The sequence below is a fragment of the Podarcis muralis genome, chromosome 3 (assembly GCF_964188315.1).
Source record: "Podarcis muralis chromosome 3, rPodMur119.hap1.1, whole genome shotgun sequence".
Classification (NCBI taxonomy): domain Eukaryota; kingdom Metazoa; phylum Chordata; class Lepidosauria; order Squamata; family Lacertidae; genus Podarcis; species Podarcis muralis.
Window position 1 is genome coordinate 99,575,530 of NC_135657.1, and position 26,730 is coordinate 99,602,259.

Here is a 26,730-nt window from a genome sequence, read left to right on the forward strand (position 1 = left end):
TTGATCCTAGCTTTTGTTGGTGTTCTTCAGGCTGTTAAATCAAGTACCCTTTTTCTTTCCTAGATAATTCTGTATGGCGATCTGCCAAAAAATAAGGAGAATGTGGTATATATATCAAATCATCAGTGTACAGGTTTGTATGCAATTTCCTTACCTGTAAGTGTTTTTTAATTAAATAATTATTAAAAGCAAAAACAAAAAGTGTCAATATAACCACTGAGAAGGAAATTCTCTAGATTTAGATACTTGGGATTGCATGTTAAGATTAAATAAACAAAAATACATGGTATGATCCTGATAGATGAGCAAGATAATGGGGCTTTTAAGCTGTTTCTTTGCAAAACAGCCCCCACGTGCTTCCTAACAAGGTGCCTCGAATTTGGAAGTGCTTTTGAACCAACACAAACTGTTGTATCCAATGGCGGCTCTTGCACAAAGCAAGACACCCATTGGTTTTTTTCCCCAGTCCTGCTCATGGCAGCCCACTGAAATGCCACCCCTAAACTTGGGAGGAACCAATGGAAGAAGGTATTGTAACGCTCAAGAGGGATGCAGTAGGATTGGTGAAAAATGGGGGGGTTCTGCCTTTCATGAGCAAAAGTGATTTCCACTGGAAACCTGCGTTCAGTGTTCAGTTTTAATTGTGTGCTACTCATTTTTTTGCCAAGTGTCTAATATCTGTTTTGAACTTGGCTGATTGGCTTCATGAATTATATTACCCAACTTTTCCGTGTATAAGACAATTTTTTAAATTATAAATTAATGTTTGAGCGATTCTCAGCAATCCCCCCCCCCCCCCAAGAAAAGCTCAGCAACTCACAACTCTTTTGTAAATTTGGACTTCCCAAAAATAGGGGTTGTCTTATACATGGTGGCGCGTTATACACAGAAAAATGTGGTAAATACTGGAACCCTGGGGGGTGATTTCAAGAAGTCCCATTACTTTTAGTTCTTCTGATTCTGGTTTTAAGGGCACATTACTTAACATGAAGGTGTACTTCTGGTTTCTTATCTGTTGAGTCAGCGTTTCTCACCAGATCCTTCAAGATATGCATCTATTCTGTGTTGGCAGGAGATTAAAAGTTATGTAGTGGTATTGTGCAAACAGTACAAGCTTTGTTTAAAAAATGAAGAAATGCGTGCTAAAATACTAAAGGGTAATGGGGGAATATGATTGTGGAAAGAACTTACCTTGCATTGCCACGGACCGCAGTTCATTTTTCATGTTCATAAGCACCAGACGAGCATTAAATAATGTTGGGAAGGATTTTGACATTAGCCTAGGGACATAAATGTTTGAGTTTTGTTTGTTTGTTTTGCAGTTGACTGGATTATAGCAGATATGTTGGCCGTCAGGCAAAATGCTCTGGGACATGTTCGATATGTTTTGAAAGACGGGTTAAAGTGGCTTCCTTTATACGGGTGGTATTTTTCTCAGGTAAATCCTAATCCTTTCTCCACGTCACATGAAATAACTAGTACTTTCTGCTAAATTTTGATATGCCTCAATCCTGAGCATATTTACTTGGAAGTAAATCCCATTTATTTCAGTAAAACTTAGTCCCAAGTACTGTAAGGCATGCTTGAAGTCATGTCCATGCAATGATTCTGTCTTGATAATGTGTTTTTGTATCATATTTGAAACAGAATAGTGAAACTTCAACTCTTTCTAGTTAGGAGATTTTATCTGGTAGGGTTAGGAGGGTATCTTTGGCTCTCCAGTCAGGTGTTAAGCAAACTAAAAGTAACTCACTGAACTTGGGACAAGGCCCGCTAAGATGCAAAAACCACGTGTCTGTGTCCTACACAATTAACAGTGTAATTCTGGCATTTATTTATTTATTAGAAGTAAGGGACATGGAGTTCTCAGGTAAGTGGGTCCAGGATGAACCCTAAGACAATTTCGTGTATACTGAATTGAGTCCCACTGAATTCAGTGGTGTTGACTTCTTAGTAACCATGTATAGGATTGCACTTGAAACATTTATCCTTTAGTTAAATTACTTACATATTTCAATCTGGCTTTAATCACATTTAAATTTGGGTTTGGGTTTGACTCAATGCATGGATTGTGTTTATTTATGGGATAATATCCTTGCTGTTGCACATATTCATAACATGTTAGCAAAATTGGGTTGTGTTTCCAAAGAAAGCAAGAATAATTTGATAGATGTCTGCATATGCTAAAATTCACTGAATTGTGGCTTTTATGTCTTTGTCACCGTGAAGTTTCTGATTAAAAAAAAAACCAAGTAGCCCTTTTATGTCAATGACTTGATTTAGATATGTTCTTATATTTTCTTATTCTCTTTCCTTTTTGCTTTTTTGCTCCTCTAGTTGAGCTTCATATGGATTTTATCCTAGTAGGCTATCAGGGTGATCTAGTGAGCTGTGTTCCATTAGACACAATAGTTGAAATTCAGAAGATCTTTGGGAGACAAGGGGTAGTGTTTCTCACTAGGTGAGTGTGGTTCCATATCTAAACTCGTGCCATATATTTTAAGCAGAGAGAGATAAGAGCTATAATGACAGTTTCCCACTTCTCTGCATATGGTCCCATAATTCACATCTTGTGTCCCGAAAGTCACAAGATGTTGGTTCGCAGATGCAAAAAACACAAGCTGCATAGCACATACCTCCATTTTTTGAACGCCACTCTATACAATCACTTTAAATGAATGAACCCCTTCTATATTTGGAGTAAATCTGGAGTTGCTTTCTGCTGCCAGGTGGGGATGAGGGGTAGAATTTTCATACATTAGTTTCTTGTAGGTTCCCCTTTGTCATTCATTCAGACTAGGGCTGCCATACATCTGGACATTACCGGGATTTCAAATGCGGAATTGATGTCTGGAGGAGGGGGGGATTTCCGAAAGGCGGCGGTTTGTCAGTCGGAAAAAAACCCTTTGAAATATGGCAACTCTAGTTCAGACCGGGTAGTGACTGATCTTCCATGGGTGTGCTGCTATAGAAAATATTAATTATCAGGGTGAGTTGTGTTTTGCCAAATGCAATGTATGAAATGGCCACCATAAGAATCACTTCAATGTATGAAATGGCCACCATAAGAATCACTGCTTCTGTGTGAAGGCCACTCAAAAACTTGGGAGTAGATCCCTGGAGGGATCCAGCCTGATCTATGTGGTCAGTAAACTGGGATTATTCATATGGTCACCCTGGTGGTAAGTAACCGTACACATGTTACAGTTCCCCCATGGAAACATTTTTTTGGTTGCCTTCTCTTAAGAACCACAATGTTTGACTCAGACCTACAAGTTTGGTGCATGGAAAATAGGTTCCCCCTGGAGGAAGCTTTCAATTGTTCTTCATGGCTGTTGCTTCTGTGGTAAAATCTCACCCTACGTGCTCATAAACAATATGTGACTGCTCATTGAGTGTGTCACCGTGTGGATTGAAAAGCTTGAGAAATAAGATTGGCTGTTTTTCCCCATAGCAATAAGTTTAAAAACAAAACAAAAAACTTCTTACGGGCATAAGAAAATTGACTCCTCTGTATGACAAGCGCTGCAGAGAATGATTTTGCAAATCATTCCCACATGGTTGTTAGTTGGTATGCACCAGCATTTGATCTAGTAGGTGCACTGAGAGAAAAATGGACCTTTGGTACCTCATGGTAAACAATATGGCATGAACTGCAGTCATTTACTTGCAGGTTTACAAATCAGGCCTTGAGTTGAACCAGTGAAGTTGTTTTCCTTTGGCATAGGGACAAGGAAGGACAGCATTGTTTTTACATTGCCTCTTTTCCCTTGTTTCTCAATACAGGTGCTGCAATCCTGTCCAATTTATCTGTTTCACTCCAGAGATATTGAGCGATTTGCAGATTTTTTAAAATCTTGCAATAAAATCCAAAAATTAAATAGTCCCACAAATCCTCGAACTGCTTTAATAGTTCATAGGTTTTTCCCAAAGAATCCCAAGAACCGTAGTTTTAGGTCCTCACAGACCTAAAATTCCCAGCATCCAAACTACAGCTCCGAGGATATGGTTCCCCACCTTTTCTTGTCCATGCCCCACACCTAAGCATCTCTAAAATCCCCCCCCCAGTGACATATAATTCTTATTATTTAAAAAGTGAACTCCTGTTTACGTGGAGGAAGCTAAAAGGCCATTAACTTGGTCTAGCTCATTATCAAATTGCCCCCCTTGAAAATTAAACTGCCCCCCTATGGGGCCTGTGCCCCACGTTGGGAACCACGGCTTTAGAGGAATTCATGTGCTTTAAATGTATGGTGTGGTTGTGACCTCAGGAAGTGGTTTTCAGGACAGCCCGTGGCTATGTATTTTTCATCCTCAGGCTGAGACCACATTGTCCTCCTCCTCCTTGCTCTGTAGCCGTGTGATAACAGATTATTTCATCAGAATAATGCTCTTGTTGTTTTCTGGAAGGGAAGATGCAGCAAATTAGCAACGCAAGAAGAGCCCTCCTGGATCAGTCCGAAGGCCTGTTTAGTCCAGAATTCAGTTTCCCACAGGAAACAACCAGCAGCTGTTGGTTTTCTTGCCAGTGGCTATCACCAGACTGAAAATGCCCATTCCTGGAGCTCCCTCTCCTCCTGGAAGCAACCCCCTTCCTCCTGACAAGTGACTAGGTCCAGGTGGTTCTTCACCTGTCTTGTGCAACCACAGTAGATAATTCTACTTGCTGTCATTTTAGGATAGGTATTTGGTTTACTCCCCATAGTTGTTCAAGATCATTCATCCGCCGTTTTCCCAGTTAACTTCCAAAAAATACTAGTCTGCCGAGCAGTCTTATTCCCATGGATGATGAGGTGATAAAAAGCTGGGTTTTCCTTTAGATCAGCTGTTCTCAACCTGTGGGTCCCCAGATTTTGTTGGATTACAACTCCCATCATCCCTGAGCTCTGGCCTTGCTAGCTAGGGGTGATGGGAGTTGTAGTTCAACAACATCTGGCTGAGAAAGGCTGTTTTATATCATGGGTTGTGGATGCTTTTCATGCTGTAAATATGAGAATTCAGTGGACACCTTGGCCAACATTCAGTGTCGCAAATCACAGTCTGCAAATTATGGCTCTTAAAGGTATTTAAGGGGAAATTCTATTGATAAGGATATGCAAAGTATATGGAGTCAGTTGGCAGGTATTCTTTTTTTTTAATTCTCCCTGACATGCCAAATGGTACAAAAACAAAACAAAAAACCACTTCCTCCTCTTCCTGTTGATACTGTGTTGGTGATGTCACTCGCGCTCCACTAAAACTTTCCAGTGACAATTAATTACAGAATTGTGATGGAATGCATATTTCCTACCTCAGATAAACATCCTGTTGTGGAATATATGTGTGTAGGATCTGAGTATGTAGAAAGCAGAACACAACTTTTAAGGAAAACATGCTAGTAAACACATCTGTATGCTTCCTCCCCAAGCACAAAACACACTCTTAAAGCATTAGAGAATAAATATGAAAAAGCTAATATGGTATTTATCAGCTTCTTGGAAATGTATTCCAACACTCTATTGATTCTCAGTTTAATGTTGATTCCCAGAAAAGTCCTACATACACAACACAGTGCCGTGAAGTGAACATGTATGTAGATAAAAAGTAATAGCTTAAAATGTGGCAGAAAAATATCACCTGATCCACCTGACTCTATAGAAAACTGATCTCTCAGTTGTAAACATTTTTACTTGGAAGGAAGGCCTGGGGATTTCAGTGGAATTTAGAACTTGAAAACATGTAGTAACTTCATCAGAGGTGATGGTTTTAACATTTGTCCTTTGTGAGATACGTTATAGCTCCCTGTAATTATTTTGTTTCAACCCTCTACTTCTTGTTATTACATGCTTTACCCTATAGCTGGTCAAGCCCATTCATAATAAGTTTCCTATATTAAAAGTTAGGGTTGTGTTTGGCAAAGTCATAGAGTAAATCAATGGACATGATAAACTTAAGTCCTTTGATTTCAGTGGGTCTGCTCTGAGTTTGACTTAATCAGATACAATCCAGTATTGTATGTGTGCCTGATTCTTTTCTCTTGAGTAGGCATTGCACACTGAGCCAGCTGTCTTTGTTTTGCAGACAAGGGCTGCTGAATGCTTTGAAGCAGTTGGCCAAGGTTGAAATTAGGGGATAAAGCGATTAAACATTAGCAGCTTTTCGTCTTAATTGATTGTAATAATCATTTTATTACTTGTATGTGACACTTGAGGTCTGCTATAATCCTGGCAATCTCTGTTATATTCTCTACATCAGCCTTTCTCAATCTTGGGTCCCCAAATGTTGTTGGACTGCAACTCCCATCATTCCTAGCTAGCAGAACCAGTGACGATTGGAGTTGCAGTCCAACAATATTTGGCAACCCAAAATTGGGAAAAGCTATTACGTACTAATCAGGCCGCATCTATGCCCAGTTCTGGGTGCTGTAATTTTAAGGAAGACATTGACAGATTGCAGCATGGTGACCAAGATGTTGTGGGATAAGAATTGCAATATATTTGAGGAACAATTGAAAGAATTGAGTATATTCAACCTAGAGAAGACTACAGCGAGTCGTGATGGCTGTCTTCAGATACCTGAAGGGCTATCATGCAGAAGATAGAACAGTTTTGTTCTCTGTTGCACCAGAGTACTGTACCAGCAGGCTGGGGAATAGAATCCTTGAATGCCATACTTGAAATGTAACTCTTTTCTTTTTTTTTGTTAACTTGGCACAATAGGACATTTTATTAATTAACTGTTATGCATGGATGTGTTCATGAATTCATTACAACTGCTTCTTTTAAGTCAAGGCATCTGGTATTAACTGAAGCCATCGGCCTTTCCCTTTCCTTCTCTCTCCTCTCCATTTTGCGCTTGGGGAACCAGTTCAAGAATTAGCCAATATATCTGCAGTTCTGAAAATGGGTTGCATTCAACGTAGCACTAAATAGTGCTTTGCACAAATAGAACAGCTTCTTCTTATTCCCCCCCCCCCCAATGCCTCACCCCTAAAACTGTTCTGGATTCCCCCCCACCCAACCTTCCAGAGCAGATTTCAGAGAGGATAGCCCAGGCTGGGGATGGAAGGTGGAGTCCCATTGCACACTCATAAGTTATTGCACACTCTTGCCTTTATTTAGTTGCTTACTGCCCACTGGTTTAAAATACTTTTAGCTTCTATAGTGCCCCCTTTTTTGGTTTTATTTCATTGTAAGCATGTCTATAAACATAAATGTGGGCGTGTTCAAAGGTGGGTTGCTTGGTTTAACAGCATTTTGTAGTGTGACTATGCGTACATCTAGCTCAGGAGTCGGCAACCTAAGGCCCATGGGCCACAAGCGGCCCATGGGGGTCATTTAACCGGCCCATGGACCCCCGCCACCTGCTTGCTTGGCTCCCGTGTGCCACGCTAAACTGGTGCGGAGCAGAGCAGGGACCGCCTTCCACAACACTGGCCGGCTTCCCATTGGCTGCAGGAAGCTCCTGCAGCCAATGGGAAGCTGCGTACACCTCCTCTGTGCCAGAAGGAGTGCCGGAAATAGTTTTTGCACATGTGTGCGCACACTCCAGCCCACCGCGGTGTCTGTGGGACCGTGAACTGGCCCAAGCCACAAAAACTTTGCCGGCCCCTGATCTAGCTGATATTATTTGCTTTGTATTCCGTTGGAGGAGGGGGAAATATCATACTTAAATAACTTTTTCTTGGAATGTTTGGTTAGTCTCCATATAGAATTGGCTGTGCTTTTAGAACACTGTAACCTAGGTGTAGTTGATGAAGCTACTTGAAAGTGTGCTCCCATTTACGCTCCATCTGCACTCTACATTTAAAGTAGTATTACAGTCATACCTCTAGTTGCGTTAGGAGTGCTGAGAGTTCCTAGGAAACCCCCATTCCCCCTCACAGAACCACATTTCCCATAGTTCCCTGGGAGGAGGGATTGGCTGTGAAGCCCCTCTGAGAATTGCAGTTCTGTGAGGGGACTCGGGGTCTCCTAGCAACTCTCAGCACCTTTAACAAACTACACATCCCAGGATTCCTTGAGGCAAGCCATGACTGTTAAAGTGCAGATGCAGCATTAGACAAAGCAAAGCTGAGGAGTTTAGCAAGTTGACTTGTGCTAGACTTATTTGTCCATCTGGCCCAATATCAACTATTTTGACTGGTAACAGCCCTCCATGATTTCACTCTGGTAATGGATCCTTTAAACTGAACCTGCCAGGGATTGAACCTGGGATTTTCTGTATGTTAATTATCCATAGGCCTTCACCTTAGCAAATGGCGACACAGCCTTTCTGCTTATCCCTCAGCTCCCTGTCAGTGTCCCAGCTCTTCTATTACTTTCCCGATTTCTCTGCTTTCTCTCTCTGGAACACCCTGTCTTATTCAGGAGAGACTGAATATCACAAATGAATTTTAGCTCTTTAATATCCTTGCTACAGTTTCACCTGTTGGTTCCAGTTTAAGCTGTTGTGTTCATATGGGCAGAAATGTGAAAGAGTTTAGCATTAAGTGTAATAACAAGGGTCTTTTTAGAGGGACCTTATTTCTATCTATTTTAAGAAATTGGCATTTCTAATTTCATGTTTTTAGAGCATTGAAAATCTGTGTACTTTGTTTCATAAACTATTGTCATCAGTATATTTTCTTTCTTTCTTTGCTAGCATGGAGGAGTCTATGTGAAACGAAGTGCCAAATTTAATGAAAGGAAAATGAGGAACAAGTTGCAAGCCCAGATAAAGGCTGGAACTCCAGTAAGATTATATATTTCCCGTGTGTGTGTGTGTGTGTGTGTGTGTGTTTTCGTGTGTGTGTTTTCGTGTGTGTTTTCTAACTGCCATGAGAATGAAAGTGACAAGAATGCTTGTCTCATATGTTGCCTCAGATGCATGACTCACCTTTCTTCCCCCTGCTGAACAGATGAGTGGCTGGATTGGGTTGTTTGTTTGTCCATTGGTTGGTTGGTTTATACGCCATGTGCATGCCAAAATGGCTTCCAGCATGGAGGAGTCTTATGTTTGCCTTACACACTTTCGTTTTCTGTGAATGGATGTCTTCCACGTGGTTAGTAGATAGCACTGTACCCTCCCAGAAAACTCTTGGTGTCAGAATATAAAACCTATTTCTGCAGTATCAACTTTCTCTGAATTAGGACTGGTGGCTGTTGCTGTTTTTGCAAATTAAATAATGACGCTTCTATTGATCAGCTAATATGAAGTTTCATATAGGCTAAAAAAGGAGGTGATTGCTGTCATAACTCCCAATAGAGTGTCATGTGGATTCTCAGTGTTACAGCTTATCTGGAACCTTGTAACCGAGTGTTCATCATACCCACCAAAGCATCAGTTTTTGCATGTTGGGATCAGGAAGAAATCAGCAGCATTCCTTCCTTCCTTCCTTGTCAGCTGAGTGTCATACAAAGGATAGCATGTTCTCTTTGCTTGCCAATGCCTATAGCTGTCACACACCAAACAAGGTTTGCTAGCCAGGGCTGTTAGGTTAATTTGTTCTAGTTGAGAAGGCAGCTTGTATTTCTTGGCCTTTGTATTATTTAAAGTTGCAGTACATTCAGTTGCAGCTGGTTAGGGATCTCTGGACAGGATATAAAGAGAGAGAGATTTGCTCACTAAACTGTGTTGGTTTACTTTCTCTGACTTGAACCATTTAGTATGTTCTTACACACAATTTTTGTTGCTTCTGCTGCTTAATTTTTCCTTGAAAATTCAGATTCCTTGAATATCAAGATTGCTCATCTTAACTGAAAACGACTGTTATTGCATATCTTTATAAACATGTCCTCTGTGTTTTATCCAATCCTTTTCTCCCCTCCCCATTGCGCACACACATACTGTGCACACATACTTTGCTGTCATACTGTAGCTTAGATATCATGTTGCGATGCTTCCTTTAAAAAAAAAATTGTGCATATAATTTTTTTTTTTAATTCCACAGATGTATCTTGTGATTTTTCCAGAGGGAACACGGTACAACCCAGAACTACCAAAAACCATTGCAGATAGTCAATCATATGCTGATAAGGCAGGTAAGGTGAACTTCAAAGAATTTTGGGAAGCAGGGAACTTCGAACAGATAACATTCACTGTTGCGTAGACGCAGCCCTACAGTTTAAGGATCACCAAGGAGAAAGGGACATTAGTTGAAAAAGAGTGAGGCTTGACCATAGGTGGGTGCTGAATATACACATAAAAGTGTGTGGTCTTAGTGTTTGTTCCTTTTCATTGGTACTGCAGGTAGCGCTAATGTTTAAAGTATAGTCAAACAAGGAAACTTTTCTCAAGTATGTCCTTTGAGAGATTCATTGCAGGCAAAGTGTGCTAATAAATATTGTGCCCACACGCTTCCTCTGCCATGAGCTTTGCAGAGTACGCAATGTCATTGGAAGCCAATTGAAGTCTGAATGCTGTCTGTCTTTCTGGACATGAAGGAAAGAATGGCTTGAAAGCTACAACTAGTGTTTATTGTAGTAAACAATAATAAACGCATAGATTACTATATACAGTGGTACCTCTGGTTACGTACTTAATTCGTTCCGGAGGTCCGTTCTTAACCTGAAACTGTTCTTAACCTGAAGCACCACTTTAGCTAATGGGGCCTCGCACTGCTGCTGCACGATTTCTGTTCCCATCCTGAAGCAAAGTTCTTAACCCGTGGTACTATTTCTGGGTGAGCGGAGTCTGTAACCTGAAGCGTTATGTAACCTGAAGCGTATGTAACCCAACGTACCACAGATACAGAGTATTAACAGCATGTACACTCTCTCAGCAAACTGCCATTAACCAATCCCTCACGCTATAACCACCACAGACAGAAAGACTCTCTCAGAACGCAGGCATATACATATAGCTGCTGTTACAGTATAACACTGATTGGCTGAGCGCTCTGGCAAGAATATCTCACATGTCCGTGTGCGCACATATATATATATTTGAGTCAGTATTTTAAAAATGGCAACTAATCCAACGGGCAGGATTCACCTAACAGGACCTTCTAGCAGAAGCCCTGTTCAAGGACTTCCCCTTGTGGAATGGGGCTTCCCCCGCTGCACCCCCTGAAATTTGCTCAGGAGGAGACTTGCTCCACCTCGCAAGCTGAAGTTCTTACACAGACGAAACATTTATCATAGCGCAGCATTGAATTACACCCAAAGAACTTAGAGTAAACATTTTAAAATGCAATTTGCCAGGCATTTTTGGGTGACCAGGCTCCTTTTTTAGAAGCTTTAATACACTGAATATTTCCACACTTCTGAATATTGTTAACAGTTTTCGATGCTTTCGTTGAGATTCCTGCATTGCAAAGGGTTAGAATCCCTTCCAGTTCTGCAACTCTGTGATATATTAATATTATTATTTGCTGCACTTATTAGTCACCTACTTAATGAAAAGTAAACTCAGATGAATATAAACTGGACCAGGCTTTCCTGTAACAAATTCATGCACTTTGGTAGTTCAGAAAACAAGGTTCAACTTTCCAGGCAACAGACCTGCTACTTGACGTCTTTGTACGCTGAGTACATAAAGGTTTAGCTGCAAGTTCTGATAATCATGTATCGGTTTCAAGAATCACCATCTAGTTGGCAAGGCAAGAGGCCAGGCTCTCTTATCTTTTAAATTTTTCTGCAGTTGTAACATTCAGCCTAACAGTTCAAGCTTTGTACTACAGAGCTTCATTGCTCTTCGCTTAGAATTTATTTTCAAGTGGAAAGAAATTGGAGCAACAGTGGCTGGTTATCGGACTTCCTTTCCTAGTCTAAACACAATAAAGCATTCAGAAACTTTTAATTGCTACAGAATTACTGCTGCTAGCGTTTTGGCTGGGTTTAGGCTTTGAGAACATACTAAACCATTTTTTTGTCCTGCATTGAATGCTAATTGGCTTCTGGGCTGAAATCAAGGTGCTAATTTGTCTTTTTAAAGCCAACTGCATTGCGACCTGGATACCTTGGGTGTCTCATTTTTCTGCTTTGTTTTGTCTTGAACACACTGTTCAGGATCTGAGTTCTTGCCGCAGGTTCCACTGGCCTTGTTTTAATGATATGTACTACGTTAATGACTGGCACTTGTTTGAATTTGTTCTCTTCTTACGTTTTACTATTACGTGTTCTTATGTGAGCCACCTTGAATCCACCTTGTGGGAAAGAACCATTTTTAATACATAGGCAAATCTGGTGGTTCACAAGGCTACATCACAGACGAAATAACATTGGGAATAAATATGAATATCAAGGTAAAACTTATTCAAACAGAAGCAAATAAACAACAGAATGTTTTGAGAGCCTCCATTTAGAACACCAAAAATTAAATGCTTAGTTCTCAACAACATGTTTGGTAATCTTGCCAGTTACTACGAAGCCACAGAGCTCTGTTAAAATTCACAGACAGCTTTCTGGGTCATGTGGTCAGCATGACTAAACCGCTTCTGGCGCGATGGGACACGGTGACAGAAACCAGAGCGCACGGAAATGCCATTTACCTTCCTGCAACAGCAGTACCTATTTATCTACTTGCACTGGTGTGCTTTCGAACTGCTAGGTTGGCAGGAGCTGGGACAAAGCAACGGGAGCTCACCCCGTCGCGGGGATTCGAACCGCCGACCTTCCGATCGGCAAGCCCAAGAAGCTCGGTGGTTTAGGCCACAGCACCACTCGTGTCCCTTACAAGTATTATTTAGCAACATGGCAAGACTCAGTATTTAGGCTTGGGGGGGGGGTGATATCTACTTGTTTCCACCCACCAAGCACCCTTCAGAGCAGACATGGGGGGTTGCAGGTGCAGGAGAGGAAAGGGAATTCCTGTCACACAATTGGACATGGGTTCCTAAAATAATAAGCAGATGTTCATGGTAGTCAGTGCTTACTGCCAAATCAGGCTTGTAATTTGACTAGCACTTTGTGACGCATGTCCAGAACAGCAGTCCCATTCTTGCATCATACATCTTAAAGGCCACAAGGGATTCAGATATGTATGTGCTAAAGTTGCAAACCTGTTCTTTTCAAATGAGGTACATATTTTTCCTTGGTTAAGCTGACCATTCACCTTCCTAGCCATTTTCACCTGTGGGTTTTTTGTGTTATTTTGTGGATGTTTTATCGAAAGCTTGGAGCAATATTAGCTGAACTGAACGCTTGGTAATAAAAACAATTGCTGTCATAACACTGCGTCCAGCACACATGGGCTGGAACGACATCTCAGCAACACAAACACCCTGGCACTTTTGATACAAAATTCACGTGCTAAAAAGCTGTGTTAGGTTTCAAAATATTTGCATAGTCTTGTATTGAATAAGCAAACATTTCTGGAATGGCTGCGATGGACCTGACATCAGTGTTGTCCTTGGTTGTAACAAGTGTTGAAGGAATACGGTTTGGTGGAAGCAGTAAAAAGAGAAAAAGGGAAATATTCTTTGCAGGAAAGTTGGCTAAGAGATTCAGCACATTCCTGATGGTGTAGAAAATGAACTGTCTTTAACTACTCTGTAAATGGAGGATTTGAAGCAACCCTCTTTTATTCCAGTTGCATTGTATGTAGTAGAATCATTGGAGCACTGAGCTGTAACCTAATATATCATGCTCACAGTCATGTTGTCAGATTCTATTTTTTACACAAAATAAGGGCAGGACTGAGACCTCCCTATTATTTTAATATTGATTTTGGATGGTGGCATTTTGTTAACAGCAGGATACTGGAATTTCAGTTAATGTTTCCAAAAATAAAAGCAGACTGTCTCTTCTTTAACTAAGGAACTCTTGTCTTGCTTTAGTTCACATTTTAAATTATTTTGTTTTCCTTTTGTTGAACAGGTTTAATTCCTCTCAGTTGCATTATGTTGTTTTATGTTTCAATGTTGTGCTATAGTTCTAAACATGTTATGTATTCTGCCGTGAACTCCATTTGCCAATGAAGATGGCACCTCATAATTTTTTTAAGGAATGTGATTGTGAGATTCATTGTAAGATCTTTTTGTACAAGGACTTGCAACTTACCAAAAGTAAATCTCTTTATTATAAATGCATAATAGGAATTTAGAGCTTTTCCGCTGCATATTAATATGGTTTAAATAATCTGAGAGTAACATATGAACCATAGATTTGCTTGGGAGCAAAACTTAACCAAATAGGGCAAAATCTTTGAGGGCATGTAACTTAATTTAGGATGAAATGAGCCAACTGATATATCAGTAAAGCCCACACAACCATCAGGACTCATCTGGGCTTCTCCTTGAGCTACTCAGTTGAACCTGGTTGCGGAAAACGGATGGAAGCAGTTGAATAGCCAATGTCCACAGCAGCTCTCTTTGGACGTGAAAGTAGTTATGCGTAAGGATTAGGGCAAACCTTGACATTAGTAAGCCCTAACTTACAGACTACAATTTATCTAGTGTTCCCCATAGGCTGAAAGTTTATAAAAGGCAGACTTCAAATACTGACCTCTTAAGACTTGAGGAATACATGAACATATTGTGCAAGCTGGGAATACTGTTATTTTCCCATGGCTTTCTAGTGGGGGGGAATATTAAGGTCATCATTTTTATCTATGCAGTACGATGTACCACGGATATGTGTGCTTGACAATCTTTGATATTCTTTCACCTAGAATTCAATTTGCTTAAGATGCTTGCTCTTGAAATTTGATCTAAGCAGTGGTTTTCATTTTGTTTTTCTGTGCGGGTTCTTTTGGTGCTTAGCTAGCGATCCTTGATGAGATCAGTGGTAGCAGACAGGCTTCAATGAAACAACGACTTGGTTGCCACAACCAATTTTTCCACCTTTGGTATGCAGAACAGTGTTGAATACATTTATGTGTGGAATAAGTAAGACGCTGTGCGTCTTAGGATGCTATTGCTGAGGCCCAGCAGGCCTGGCCTCACCCTCCATGAACTCTGTGTCTAACCTAGAACATGTCCCAGAATCCTCTGCAGTGCCTAGCGATTCTGTGACAAATTGTATTCGGGTTCCCAGGCAAACAGTTCCTTGAGGCAGAAAGTTTCAATACACCGGCCTTGTTCACATATAACTTGAATCCAAGCCATGATTTAGTGTGAACGAGCAACTTCCAAGAAAGAGATTGTGGTTACTTTGCCCCCCTTTTGGCCTGTCCCTGTTTGCTGCTCCTTTTGTCTTAGCATATTATCTGGATCTGAACTTGTGGTTGAGCTCTCTGAAACCAAATATGAGTTCTAAACTGTAGGGCAAACCTTGGTTACAGCTCGTGGTTCGTCTTGAGAGGGCTAAACCATGAGCCCAGCTTCAGACGATACAGAAGCCAAACCATGTCATGTCCTAGAGCAGGGATGGCCAACAGTTCGATCGCAATCTACTGGTAGATCCCCGGGAGGTTTTGGTAAATCGCGGTTGATTGCTGGTTCCCTTTCCTCAGCTGTGGTAAAATAGAATTGGGCCCCACCCCCTCGCCCCGCCCTCCATTGTTGCACGATCTCCAGAACGAAAGACAGAGCTTTTGCAGTGATGCTGATGGTTTCCTTAGTGATCTTTTGGTGAGCAACTTTCCTCCTAAGAAAGCTCAGCAACCTTTCCCTGAATCCCTAAAAAAACAGAACTTTCTTCCCTAAAAAAAAGCTCAACAACACTTTGACCTGAACCCCTCCCTGAAAGGGGTAGATCACTGCCAGTTTTTTATTTTGTGAGTAGATCACAGTCTCTTAGGAGTTGGCCATCCCTGTCCTAGATCACAATGACTGGAGGAAGCTGCTGCAAAATTGGCTTTGGGAGTCCACATGATGTTATGTGCGGACTGGACCCCTAATTTAATGTGACCTGCAAACTAGAGACAAACAGGAGTTAATATGTAACCCTATCATTATACTCTGGAGGCTTCAGTTCTCCAGGAGAAAAAGCCACTTTTAATACATTTTCAGTATACTTTTTCTCTTGCTTAGGACTTGCTGTATTAAAACATGTACTGACTCCACGGGTGAAGGCTACTCACGTTGCAATTGATTCGATGAGGACCTACTTAGATGCAGTTTATGACATTACGGTAGCATATGAAGGTACTGTGGACCAGAAAGGACAAAGGAAAGTGGCTCCATCCATGACAGGTGAGTAGGTGACGTTGAATTAAATTAAGCAAGAATGGGGAGTCTGTTTTGGACAGCGGGTTGGACCGAATTGTGGCCAACCCTCCACAAGCCATATTTGACAGGTGGGCGGGGCCTAGTATACAGGGATGTGAACAAAGCACTTGTGGAAGGTTTGGGCCAATGATGTATCTCAACTCTTGCCCATCATAGTTTTTAAAAACCAGCCAGAAGAGGTTGGTTGGGTTGGTCTAGAAGTTAAACGCTTCTGCGATAAGGTAAAAAAATTTTGGGAATCAATTTAAAATGAACTCAAAAAAAAAATTTAGATATACTTTCCCCAAAAGACCGGAAGCGTGTCTATTAGGCTTAATAGGAACAGAAATTAAAATAGAAGATCAAAATTTGTTCATGTATGCTACAGCTGCCGCAAGGACCCTTCTGGCCCAAAGATGGAAAGCACAAGATATACCAACTATTCAGGAGTGGCAGGCGAAGTTGACAGAATATGCAGAACTTGCCAAACTGTCAGGGAGGATCCGGGACCAGGGAGATCAAAGATACCAAAATAACTGGAGTAAATTTATTGAATATTTAAAGAAGAATTGTAAAGAGGTCAAGACACTAGCAGGATTGACATAATACCTCCAATGTATAATAGTACTGATATGAGAATGATGTGCGTGATGGAAAGAGGATAAATATACCAGTTGTGGGGAGGGAGCGGGGTCGCGACTCGGCAGAGTCAAAGGGAATGTAGGGTGCTATTACAATTTGTTGGAAAAGAATATGTAAGGAAAACAATAAAAATTCACTTGGGGGGGGGGGAATAGAAGTTAAACGCTTCTGTGCCAGCTGCCTTAAAGGAGGCGGTGGTGTAAGCCCTCAAGAGGACAATCCTGAGGTTTGTGACAACTACTGCCCAGTTGCTAATATCCCCTTCTTGGGCAAGCAAACTTGAGATGGTTGTGACTGTTCACCTTCATTCAGTGCTTGGGGGGAAACTGATTACCAGGTGTCTGAATCATCTTCATGAGAGGTTTTTTAGTGCAGACTGGGTGGCAACACATTTCTTGCAATCAGAAAATGGGTGACCTCTGAGGTTCTCTGACCAGGTATTTTAAGTTCATGTAGGCTTTTCTGCTCGTAATTTTTAGCTGTCTCAAAATGGGTTTTATGAAGATTTCGACTTAATCTTTTGTTGTGATTATTCTCATCCATGGGGATGAAGGACGGTCCAAAATATTTTTTAATATACTTTAATATACTTCTTGTTCAGGAGACTGGTGGGAAGTCACACGCTCTCCCTGTTCTGATGTTAATTTTGGTACTTAATGTCCATCCCATTATTCCTGACTAGAAAGTAATGTCGGGTCCATTTACCTCAGACCTGGGGGACTTTGGCCCTCCAGGTCTTGTTGAATTGCAGCTCCCATCAGCAAACATGGCCAGTGGTAGTACAAGAACCTTTGAAGGGCCAGCGTTTCCCCACATCTGATTTATCTGAAGCTTACCCCCTTTTTCATTGTGGGTGATCATGGGGTGGTTCGCAGCATCTTTCAATGTGGCAGTGATTGCAGCATCTACCCTAACCTTGGGAGATTAAGCCCTCTTTAAAGAACTGTGGATATCTGTCCCTATCTCCTGGGTCACTTCTCTGTCTCAAAATACTAGAAACTTCGAAATCATCCCTCTTTCCTATTGCACTCTGCCTTTGGCATACTTGCAAGATCTGACCTAGTGTTCATTAATTTTGGAAAACAGCCCTTCAATCACTGTTTTAGATTAAAACCTACATGTCAACTCTTGGCCTGTGATGAAATCGGGTGCAGGGGCTACCAATATATTTAATAATATCACCTCTTTTGTCAAAACAAACGGGTGACTTCAGTCATTTTGTGGGTACTCCTAGGCGGGATTTTTCCTGTTTCAAAAATTGTAATGCATTTAAGCTAGTTTATATTTTAGTATTAGTCTTTTAATGTATCACACAAAACAAAAACCCATTTGACAAGACTCAAACTGCTACTTGTCTCTGAGCCTGTAACCTTTTGGATAGTTTTGTACTTTGCTTTCTTTTTATCCTTCTTTGGAGATAATGGATGAAGAACACTGTGTCACATTACGATTCATTCCCATTCCTTGGTACCAGTAGTAGAAACATTGTAGTGCTAATGGTTTTGGTGTTCTTGCCATTTAATCTATCTGAAATTATCTTAGTTTTTCCTCCCGTTTCTCATGATTATGGTACTTCTGCAAGCAAACACAGATGCTCATTGATGTTTAGTTTCTACTCCTTTTATTCCCTATGACTGAAAGCCATCCTAGAAATAGTTCCTTTCAAGTTGGTTGCGCTTTTGTTCCCATGAGAATTTGCCTAACACATTCTAATCAGTTTCTGATTCACAGCAAGAAAGTTGTCCCTAATCAAAAGCTTGAGGGGTAATGTATGGTTCTTAATTATGTTGCTTCTTGCAGAGGGAGTGTTTTGTTTTATTCCTCCTTCCAAGAATAGCCTTTTGGCAACTTTGGAAGAATTAAGCAACCCATCAAATGCTGGCATTTCAAGCCAATATTCCTGAAGTTGGATGTAATTTGTACTTAATGAATTGTTGCAATGGGGTTTGGTTTTTTTAGCTTAATTACATAAGCCTTTGGGGAGTTGAGCCGATGTGAAATTAAGGGTCATGGGACTACGCAACCTTTAGTGGCTCTTATGATAGAATCCAGCTGTTCCTCCACAAAAACAGGAATGCCATAAATTGTTCTTATCCACTGGTAAGCCAAAGTAGTTACAGTGACATTGTGTCTTTTGAAAAAAGAATGAATTAGTCTCGCTAAGATGAACTGCGTACAATTAAAATAGTTCCTTGGTCAACTGGATATAATCAAGAGTTTCGTTCTCGCAACTGCATTGACTATTCGTTTTTTTAAAATTAGAATGGTATTAAGGCTAAGGGTAACATAGTATGCAGAAGTGAGAGTGGCAGTTTCTCCCACAGTGGTTTCCACACTTTGGACGAAGAGCTGGAGGACTGCCATGAGGCAGTTTTGATTTTATGTTGCGCCTTCCTTTTTGCTTTATTTTATTTTTTAATCATATTTATTGAAGTTTCCAAAAAATCCAAAACATAAAAAGGAAAAAAGCATTTAAAACCTTATTTTCATTAACATCTTTCCAGGACTTCCCCACCCCTCCCCCTCTTGTATTCCATTTCCATTAGATTAGTTCCACAAGTTTTTACCCCAAATTTAAAACTTATTATATTTAACCCAATATTCAATTTAGTTCATCTTATATAATCACTTTCCCTTAAAAATCCACCTTCTTTCAACATTAAATTTCCCCCCCCCCTAAGAACGACCCCAATTCCCTTCCACGAATTCCCCTTTTTAATACACACAAAAATTAAAAGAAATTTAAAAAAAAGATTCAAAATATAATTTTACACCCTTTGGATTCCAAATCTCCCTCCCCCCTTTCCCAGTATCGATCCCCAATGTCCATCAGTCTAACTGCTATCAGCTCCATTTGCCGGTTTTCTTGGTAATCTTTAGCTTCAAACACCCAATCTTAAAAAAGCTCTATCTCAAGAAAGTCCATTTTTCTTCCATCCAGACCTCTATATTTAAGAGTAAAACTCAAATTCTGTTTCTTAATCCTTTTAAGTCTGAATGTCCTTTTTGCTTTATCCCATGAGTACAGCACTGACACGGTTGAAACGGCGACCCAAGATATAATGCATTTCAAGGATTTGCAGGGCAAATCGGCACTTGGATGGCGAAGAGCTAAATGAGATTGCTTTGCATCGCTTGCGCCTGCCCAGGACCCTAAAATAACCTCAGCTAGGGCAAAGGCAACATGCACCTCTTGTAATGATAGATGCTCCTGACCTGCCAGTGTGTGGCAGAAGTATGGAGAGGCACATACCTCAAATACTCGTGCGAGTTAAAAGGGAAGGAGTGCAGAAGTCCCCAGTGTCCACTTTTCTTCCATGTTGCATTCTAAATAAAATCAGAAGGATGCAAATTATTATTTATATTGTTCCTGCAGAATGGTATTTTGTGATTAATGGACATCTAAAACACACAAACCATCAACAAAAGTGAAACTAAGGTCATGGTTTAAAATCCTTTCAGCTGTGCCTAGTGCTCTTGGTATCAGAATTCACTTAACGATACATACTACGGTTCTCGTGTTCCGTTTTCTGCATTCCTGAATTTCATTGCGACTTACAAGTCATATCTTGTTCCTGCTGGCTCTGAACTTTAACCCTGTGGGATTATTCGTGATTCTCTCCTCCCTTCCCTGCCGCCCGAAATACTACTCAAGATCAAATGGATTTAGTAGCTTTCATATGTGCACCTGAAGTTGGGTTTTTAGTTTGTGTGTGTTGATTTTCACAACTCCTATACTGAACTGTAAACCATTAGGCACCTGGTTGGCTGCTGTGGGAACAAAATATTGGACTTGATGGGCATGATCCAGATGTGCTCTTCTTATGTTCCTAACAGTTTCATATATTTGTGCAAGTTTTAGAAGAAGGTGGTGATTTTGACTTCAATAACCAAAGAAAGAGAGAGAATGTATGTGTCCACTTCAGTGGCACTTATGAAAGTAACACTCCTACCCTCTATTTTTTAGATTGGAAAAGTATTTTAAAAGGGAAAAAATGCCGTATTTTTTGCTGTCACTTTTTCCCTCCTAAAAAGTAAGGGGAAAGGTGTGTGCGTCTTATGGAGCGAATGCAGGCTGCGCAGCTATCTCAGAAGCCAGAACAGCAAGAGGGATTGCTGCTTTCACTACATAGTGATCCCTCTTGCTGTTCTGGCTTCTGAGATTCAGAATATTTTTTTTCTTGTTTTCCTCCTCCAAAAAACTAGGTGCGTCTTGTGATCTGGTGCGTCTTATAGAGCGAAAAATACGGTATATTTCATACATTATCTAAGGTTTAAGTAGACATTAATGTCTCTGAACATGGATGGAAACAGTGGTGTTATACTCTGCCTTGTGAGAGTACTTACCTTGAAAAGCAACCTAAAAAAAAGTTTTTTTAAATAAAAAAAAATATAAAACGAATTGTGATCTTGTTACTCAAAGTTCCGACCTTGGAGTAATTTTCAAAAGCCTGTTTCTTTTAAAGAATGCTGAATAACACTGCACAATTACTGGACTTGGCTTTAATTTTACTGAACGACAGTGGAGTTGCTGCTGATGGGACAAGTGTATTCATGATGCTCTTTTGGGTTTTGTAGACTTCCTTTGTAAGGAGTGTCCAAGAATCCATATTTATGTTGATCGCATTGCACTCAAAGATATTCCTGAAGAACAGATGTATATGAGAAGGTGGCTTCACGAACGTTTTGAAATCAAGGATAAGTAAGTAAATACAGTGATGTGACACTGCTTCTGGAGCAGCATTAATACGGCTTGAAAGTTCCACAGAACTCAACAAAATCTTAACTGGTTATTGCATACCATCAGTGAAGGGTTGGATCCAGATTTTGCCTTCCATGGTTGGAAAGGCACCTTCTGGAAAAGCTTCTGATCCAGCAAAGGGGTGCTGCTGGTGGAGAAGGTAGAGACCTCTTTTGCCTGTTCATCTAGCACCCCCTATTACGCTCTTCTGAAAGGTTGGAGAACCTTCCGGAACAAGAAAGAGGTGGTGCTCTATGCTACGGGAGGAGTAGGGAAAGTAGACTTTGCTTTCATTCAGGGGGTACTTCTGCTGGTGGGAACAAAGTTTGGATCCAATCTAAAATGTTTCCCACAGACCTTTTGCTTATATTTTATAAATGTGTGGATGCCCACGAGTTAATATAGCCAATGTGGACAAGGAGTTGGATTTGGATATGGGAAGCAGAGCTTCAAATCTTGGTTCCTATAGTAAGCTTCTTTGTGGCTATGAGTCTGCTCACCTTCTCTCAGGTTAAATTTACTTCCATGGGTGTTTCGGAGTATAAAATTCTCAAGCACCAAAAACTACAAAGCACAATGTTTTTAGAGCATACATTTTAGGATAGAGATAAACTGATGAATAGTGAATTATCTTTGCTTGCTATTCCAGGCTGGATTTACATGACCATTTGCTACATAGCCTACCTGGGCAAAGCCAGGCTGTTCTCCTCACTTGAGTCTAAAAGTGTCCAATTCACATAATGAAGTTTGCCAGTGCAACAGCTACCTCTGCCCATTACTATTTGCACATGATCACTTGTGTGACATTTGTGTTCATCACCAAACTATGATAAGCCTGTTACCTTTTTTTTTTATCCTTTCTTTGCTCCTAGGTTGCTAATAGAATTTTATGATGCAAAAGATTCTAAAAGAAGGAACAAGTTCCCTGGGAAATGTGTCCGTTCCAAACTAAGTCTCAAGAAAACTTTGCCATCTTTGCTGTTTTTAAGTGGGCTGACTGTCGGTATGCTGCTGACAGAATCTGGACGAAAACTGTACGTGAAAACATGGCTCTATGGAACTTTGCTTGGCTGTCTGTGGGTCAGCGTTAAAGCATAAGGTTCTGCACCTACAACCAGTGACATTATTCTCCTGTCTTGCACATCACATCAAACTCTTTCCTGAATTTATAAAATGTAAATAAAGCCTTATTCATGGAACATTGGATGAATTGAGACTTGTGCCCTAAATCTGCCATGGTCAGTGTGGAGAACATGTATATGTAATTATGCTCCTGATTCCCCCCCCCCCCCCCAGAAAAAGCAACAGAGAGCCAGAATTATAATGCATTTTCCCTCCATGATGGATATCTATCTATCTGCACATGATTTAGTAGAACATGTGATTATAGATAAACAGCTGAAGTGGACCTCTGAATGTATTTACTGATATTACTTTAGGTTTATATATTTATTCCTGACCCACATTCTTTAGTTCACTATGGAAATTATCACAGCTGCGTCACAAACTAAAAACCAAAGCTAATATCTCCCAGCACATTTGTTCCCTTTTTTTTTCCTTTTTAAATTGAGTTTCTCAAATTTACAAAGCAATTGGTAGAACATGAAAAGCTATTTTTTAAGAAAAAATATGGGTAAAAACTCTTCATGTGGAAATTACTTTAACATATGCATGATTTAATTATATAACTAGATGGCTTAGTTTTTGTTTGCAACATGTTTAATTTTATTCTCGAAAAGGCTTGTGTTCTTGATTTAAAACACCCTGTGCTGGTGCATAAATGATTTTATATATACAATATGTTCAACTAGTAAGTCGATAATTGAGGCTGTCTTGGTTGTAACCTACCTAGATTCGCAAAGAGCATATTGGTACATTTCAGCTACACAATTAGTTTAAGTCATAATATGTGTGCCATAAACAGCAGTGCACATTCCAGTTTCCTGTTACCCCAGGACCACTTCACATGGGGTGTTTTGTCCACAAAGAAAACGATCGCTTTTATCAGGAGCAACCATATAGTGTTACTTGTGAATATTTTGCTGTGAATACACCAGTCGGGAAACAAGTGTTGGTGAAACATTGACTTGTGTGAAGTGGTCCCGAGCCATATGGAACCAAATGAATGTGCCTTGCCATGATTGATGCTGCTGTGCAGCTTGGAGTATATTTTATGGTAACAAGGAACATCAATGTGTTCTTGCCAAAATGTAGACTATGTGCCTTTTTAATCTACTGATCTTAAATATAACCTAATATTTCACAGCCTGATCATTTAACACTGTAATTTTGGGGTATTTCCAAAGCTTTTCACAGTTGGCGTGCACTTGAACTTGAAGTATGCAGTTTTGCACTGTAGAATAATAGTGAGAGATGCATATTCTATTAGTATTTAATCCACTCACCAATGTGTTTTGTAAGAGCCAGTGGTTCTTGTTGCTATTTGGTGATATATTGGGAAAATATTTCCTGTTGTCATGGGGCTAATTATTCTGTATCAACTAAGGGAAGGGATTCTATTTCGTATCTATTATTTTGTAAAAACAAAAAAATCAAGATTCCACTATCAAAATGGAAAAAGATTAGAGGCTATTTTTATCTTTCCGAGTTTTTTTCACAAGAAGTTTCTGTTGGCCTTGGAATTGTTTAAGACCCAACATGAACTAAAATGCTTGTCTTAGATTTTTAAAATATTAAATGCGTTTAGCTTCAGCTATGATGAGTAAGAAACACCTTGTTCTTGTGTGTTCTCCTGAAATTGTATAGTATACTTCATTTCAGATGTTCATCTATTTCATTATTCTGCCTTCTGGTTACTAGAGCAGACCTGCTGGTTAATGGAATAATCTATGGAAGAACAATGTGTTGGGTTTGTAGCCTCTGAGAAAGGATATGCCGTCAATCTCTGTGTCCTAGACCTGCGGAATTGCCTTCCAGTTTTACTGTAAAGCTTTTTTTGTTAATGGTTTGCCTATCAAACAGTCCGGAAACCTATGGGTTCAACTCTACAACTAAAACAAGCTGCTTAAATTTAATGAGGCAGAACAATTCTTTGGAAGTTGAACAGAAACATTTCAACTGTTCACAGATTCCAGATTATCTGGGACACAAATCATCTCCTTCGCGAAGCTTTATTTTAAACTTAATATCTTTGGCAAGTTGATGTAGCTTCCCCCATGATTTGTTTATTTAAAAATTGCTATTAATTTGAGGCATTGGCTGCTATTTCAGAACATAAGTAGATATTGACTTATAATTTTTTAAAAGCAGTGTGGCAACCTACTCCTGTTACTATTGTTTCTGAACTTTCAGAGTTTTAATACCTTACTCTATATGGACAGGTCACCACTAACCTTTAATGTAAATTGGGTCAATGAATATAACTTTATTGGATGCCCTGCTGCTACAGCAGTCGAGATACAAGTTTTCATCTGCAGGGTTGTAATTCTGCAAAAACAAAGAACGTGCACACCCTTCAGACTTTCACACTGAATGGCTCTTTTGACATCTGAAGAGGGCCTTTGTAAGAGAACAAAACTAAGGGCAGACAATGTGATTGTCCCTTTGCCTTGCCTGACAGGAATACTAGAACTGAATCGCCTCATTTTGATGGAGCATTTATTTGTGGCAAGGAGTAAGCAAGGCCACATTCCACGTGTAGCCATAGACATACGGGAGTCGCTTCCTCATGGTGTGATCTCATGCTGCAGAGGTTTGTGTGAATCAAGGGACCATCAGATGGGCAACACTAACTGAGCCAGGAGCAAAGTGATTGGGTACGAAAGATGCACATAATTAGCCCCACCCATATGGTGGATTGACCCTCATGTGTGGGGTTACACCATGAGGAAGCAAGTCCCACACAAGTCCCACACTCTTGCAGAGCCAGATGAGTTTTAAAGGCATGGATGCTATTGGCAACTTGGAGTACAATTGGCTTAGTTGCCTGTTCTGCTCTCGATATTCCACTGGATAAATCTTAGTACTTTTGTATTTCACATCTATTTTTTTAAAAAAAAATGGCTGTGAAAGTTTCAAAAGTCACTTTACCTAAAACTCCTGGTTCTAATCTGCTTAAATTCCTTTGAGTATCACAAAGGCATAATTAGAAAGGGGATTGTAAATGTGCAATGAAAATAGGCTCCTTTGAAAATGATTTCCCCCCCTGTCAGCATTACTTGATAATAGTTGTGTTCACCATATTCATTTTGCTAATTGGTGTTTCTGGTTTGGTCTCAGTTGTTCGGAAAGAGTTTCACTCCGTAAATGGTTTCGAATATTGCACATTTGCTGGCTGGTAATAAGTTCAAACTGCAAACTGCATTGCAAAAGCAGTGAGGTAAGAGAGAAGTACCAAAGAGCGGTTTGGTGATTTTGCATTTGTAGAAAGTCTCTATTTTGAATTGGGGTAATTATGTAGTTCACAGAAATGTTTCTTGCAGCTCACATAAATATTTCTTTGGGAAATGAACTGACAGCTTCTCTTGTCAGTTTAAATGTGAAATCTCTCCCTCTCTCATTGAAAGGGTTATGATCTGTGCTTATGTGGAAGAGATACTGTTTGTTCACATTCTGGAAACTTAAAGAGTTGATGCCAGGATTAAATTAAACATACATTCCAGTAGAAACTTCTTTGAAGGATTATTTTATTGATTTTGAATGTGTGTGATCGTAAGTAAATATTGAAACTGGAACAAACTTTCACAAATGATTGCTGTGTCTGGCCCATTCTGTGAAAAGTCAGTCTCAATAGTTACAAGGCGTTGCTTGGTTTTAAAGTGCGCTTTAAGCCTTTAACAAACATGTATATTGCATGGCACGGCTGTGATGTTCCAAGGTATTCCGAATTTCTTCATGGCCACTACATTGGCTCAACTTGGTTTTGTTTGAGTGTTTTCTTTTTGGAGGCATTTATCAACTGTGTTGGCCTGCATAGTGTTCATCATTATCACAATTGCACACATTCCACAATAAAAATGTGAAGATTTACATTGTTTTATTCTGGTTCAGAAAGTGGGGCTTTAACAGAGTTTGGGTGCTCTAGAGCAGTGGATCCCATTTAGGGATCTGGGGACCCCCGAGGGTCCGCAGAACACACTCAGGGGGTCCACGGCACCATCCCCTGCCAGGGACTCACTTTTTTTGTTAATTGCACAGTGAAAGCCACAACCTCACTCCAAATAAGTACTGTTTTTAACTAATTAATCTCTTTAAGCCTAGGATGAAATTTGGACACAGGAGGACTAATTAATAATAACAAATTACTACTACTACTATTAAAAGGGACGCGGGTGGC

At 40.2% G+C, this 26,730-nt stretch overlaps 1 protein-coding gene across 2 annotated transcripts in view; it reads left to right on the forward strand.

Moving 5' to 3' along the window:
* Window positions 1-26,062, forward strand: part of AGPAT5 (1-acylglycerol-3-phosphate O-acyltransferase 5) — a 29,955-nt gene extending 3,893 nt beyond the window's left edge. For both annotated transcript variants that reach the window (XM_028722380.2, XM_028722382.2), the window contains exons 3-9: window positions 64-133; window positions 1,323-1,438; window positions 8,623-8,712; window positions 9,911-10,001; window positions 15,875-16,036; window positions 21,272-21,395; window positions 22,307-26,062. In XM_028722380.2, coding sequence (XP_028578213.2) covers window positions 64-133; window positions 1,323-1,438; window positions 8,623-8,712; window positions 9,911-10,001; window positions 15,875-16,036; window positions 21,272-21,395; window positions 22,307-22,532 — 879 coding nt within the window. In that variant the 3' untranslated portion in view covers window positions 22,533-26,062. The remainder of the gene's footprint in view (window positions 1-63; window positions 134-1,322; window positions 1,439-8,622; window positions 8,713-9,910; window positions 10,002-15,874; window positions 16,037-21,271; window positions 21,396-22,306) is intronic.
* Window positions 26,063-26,730: the final 668 nt, after the last annotated feature.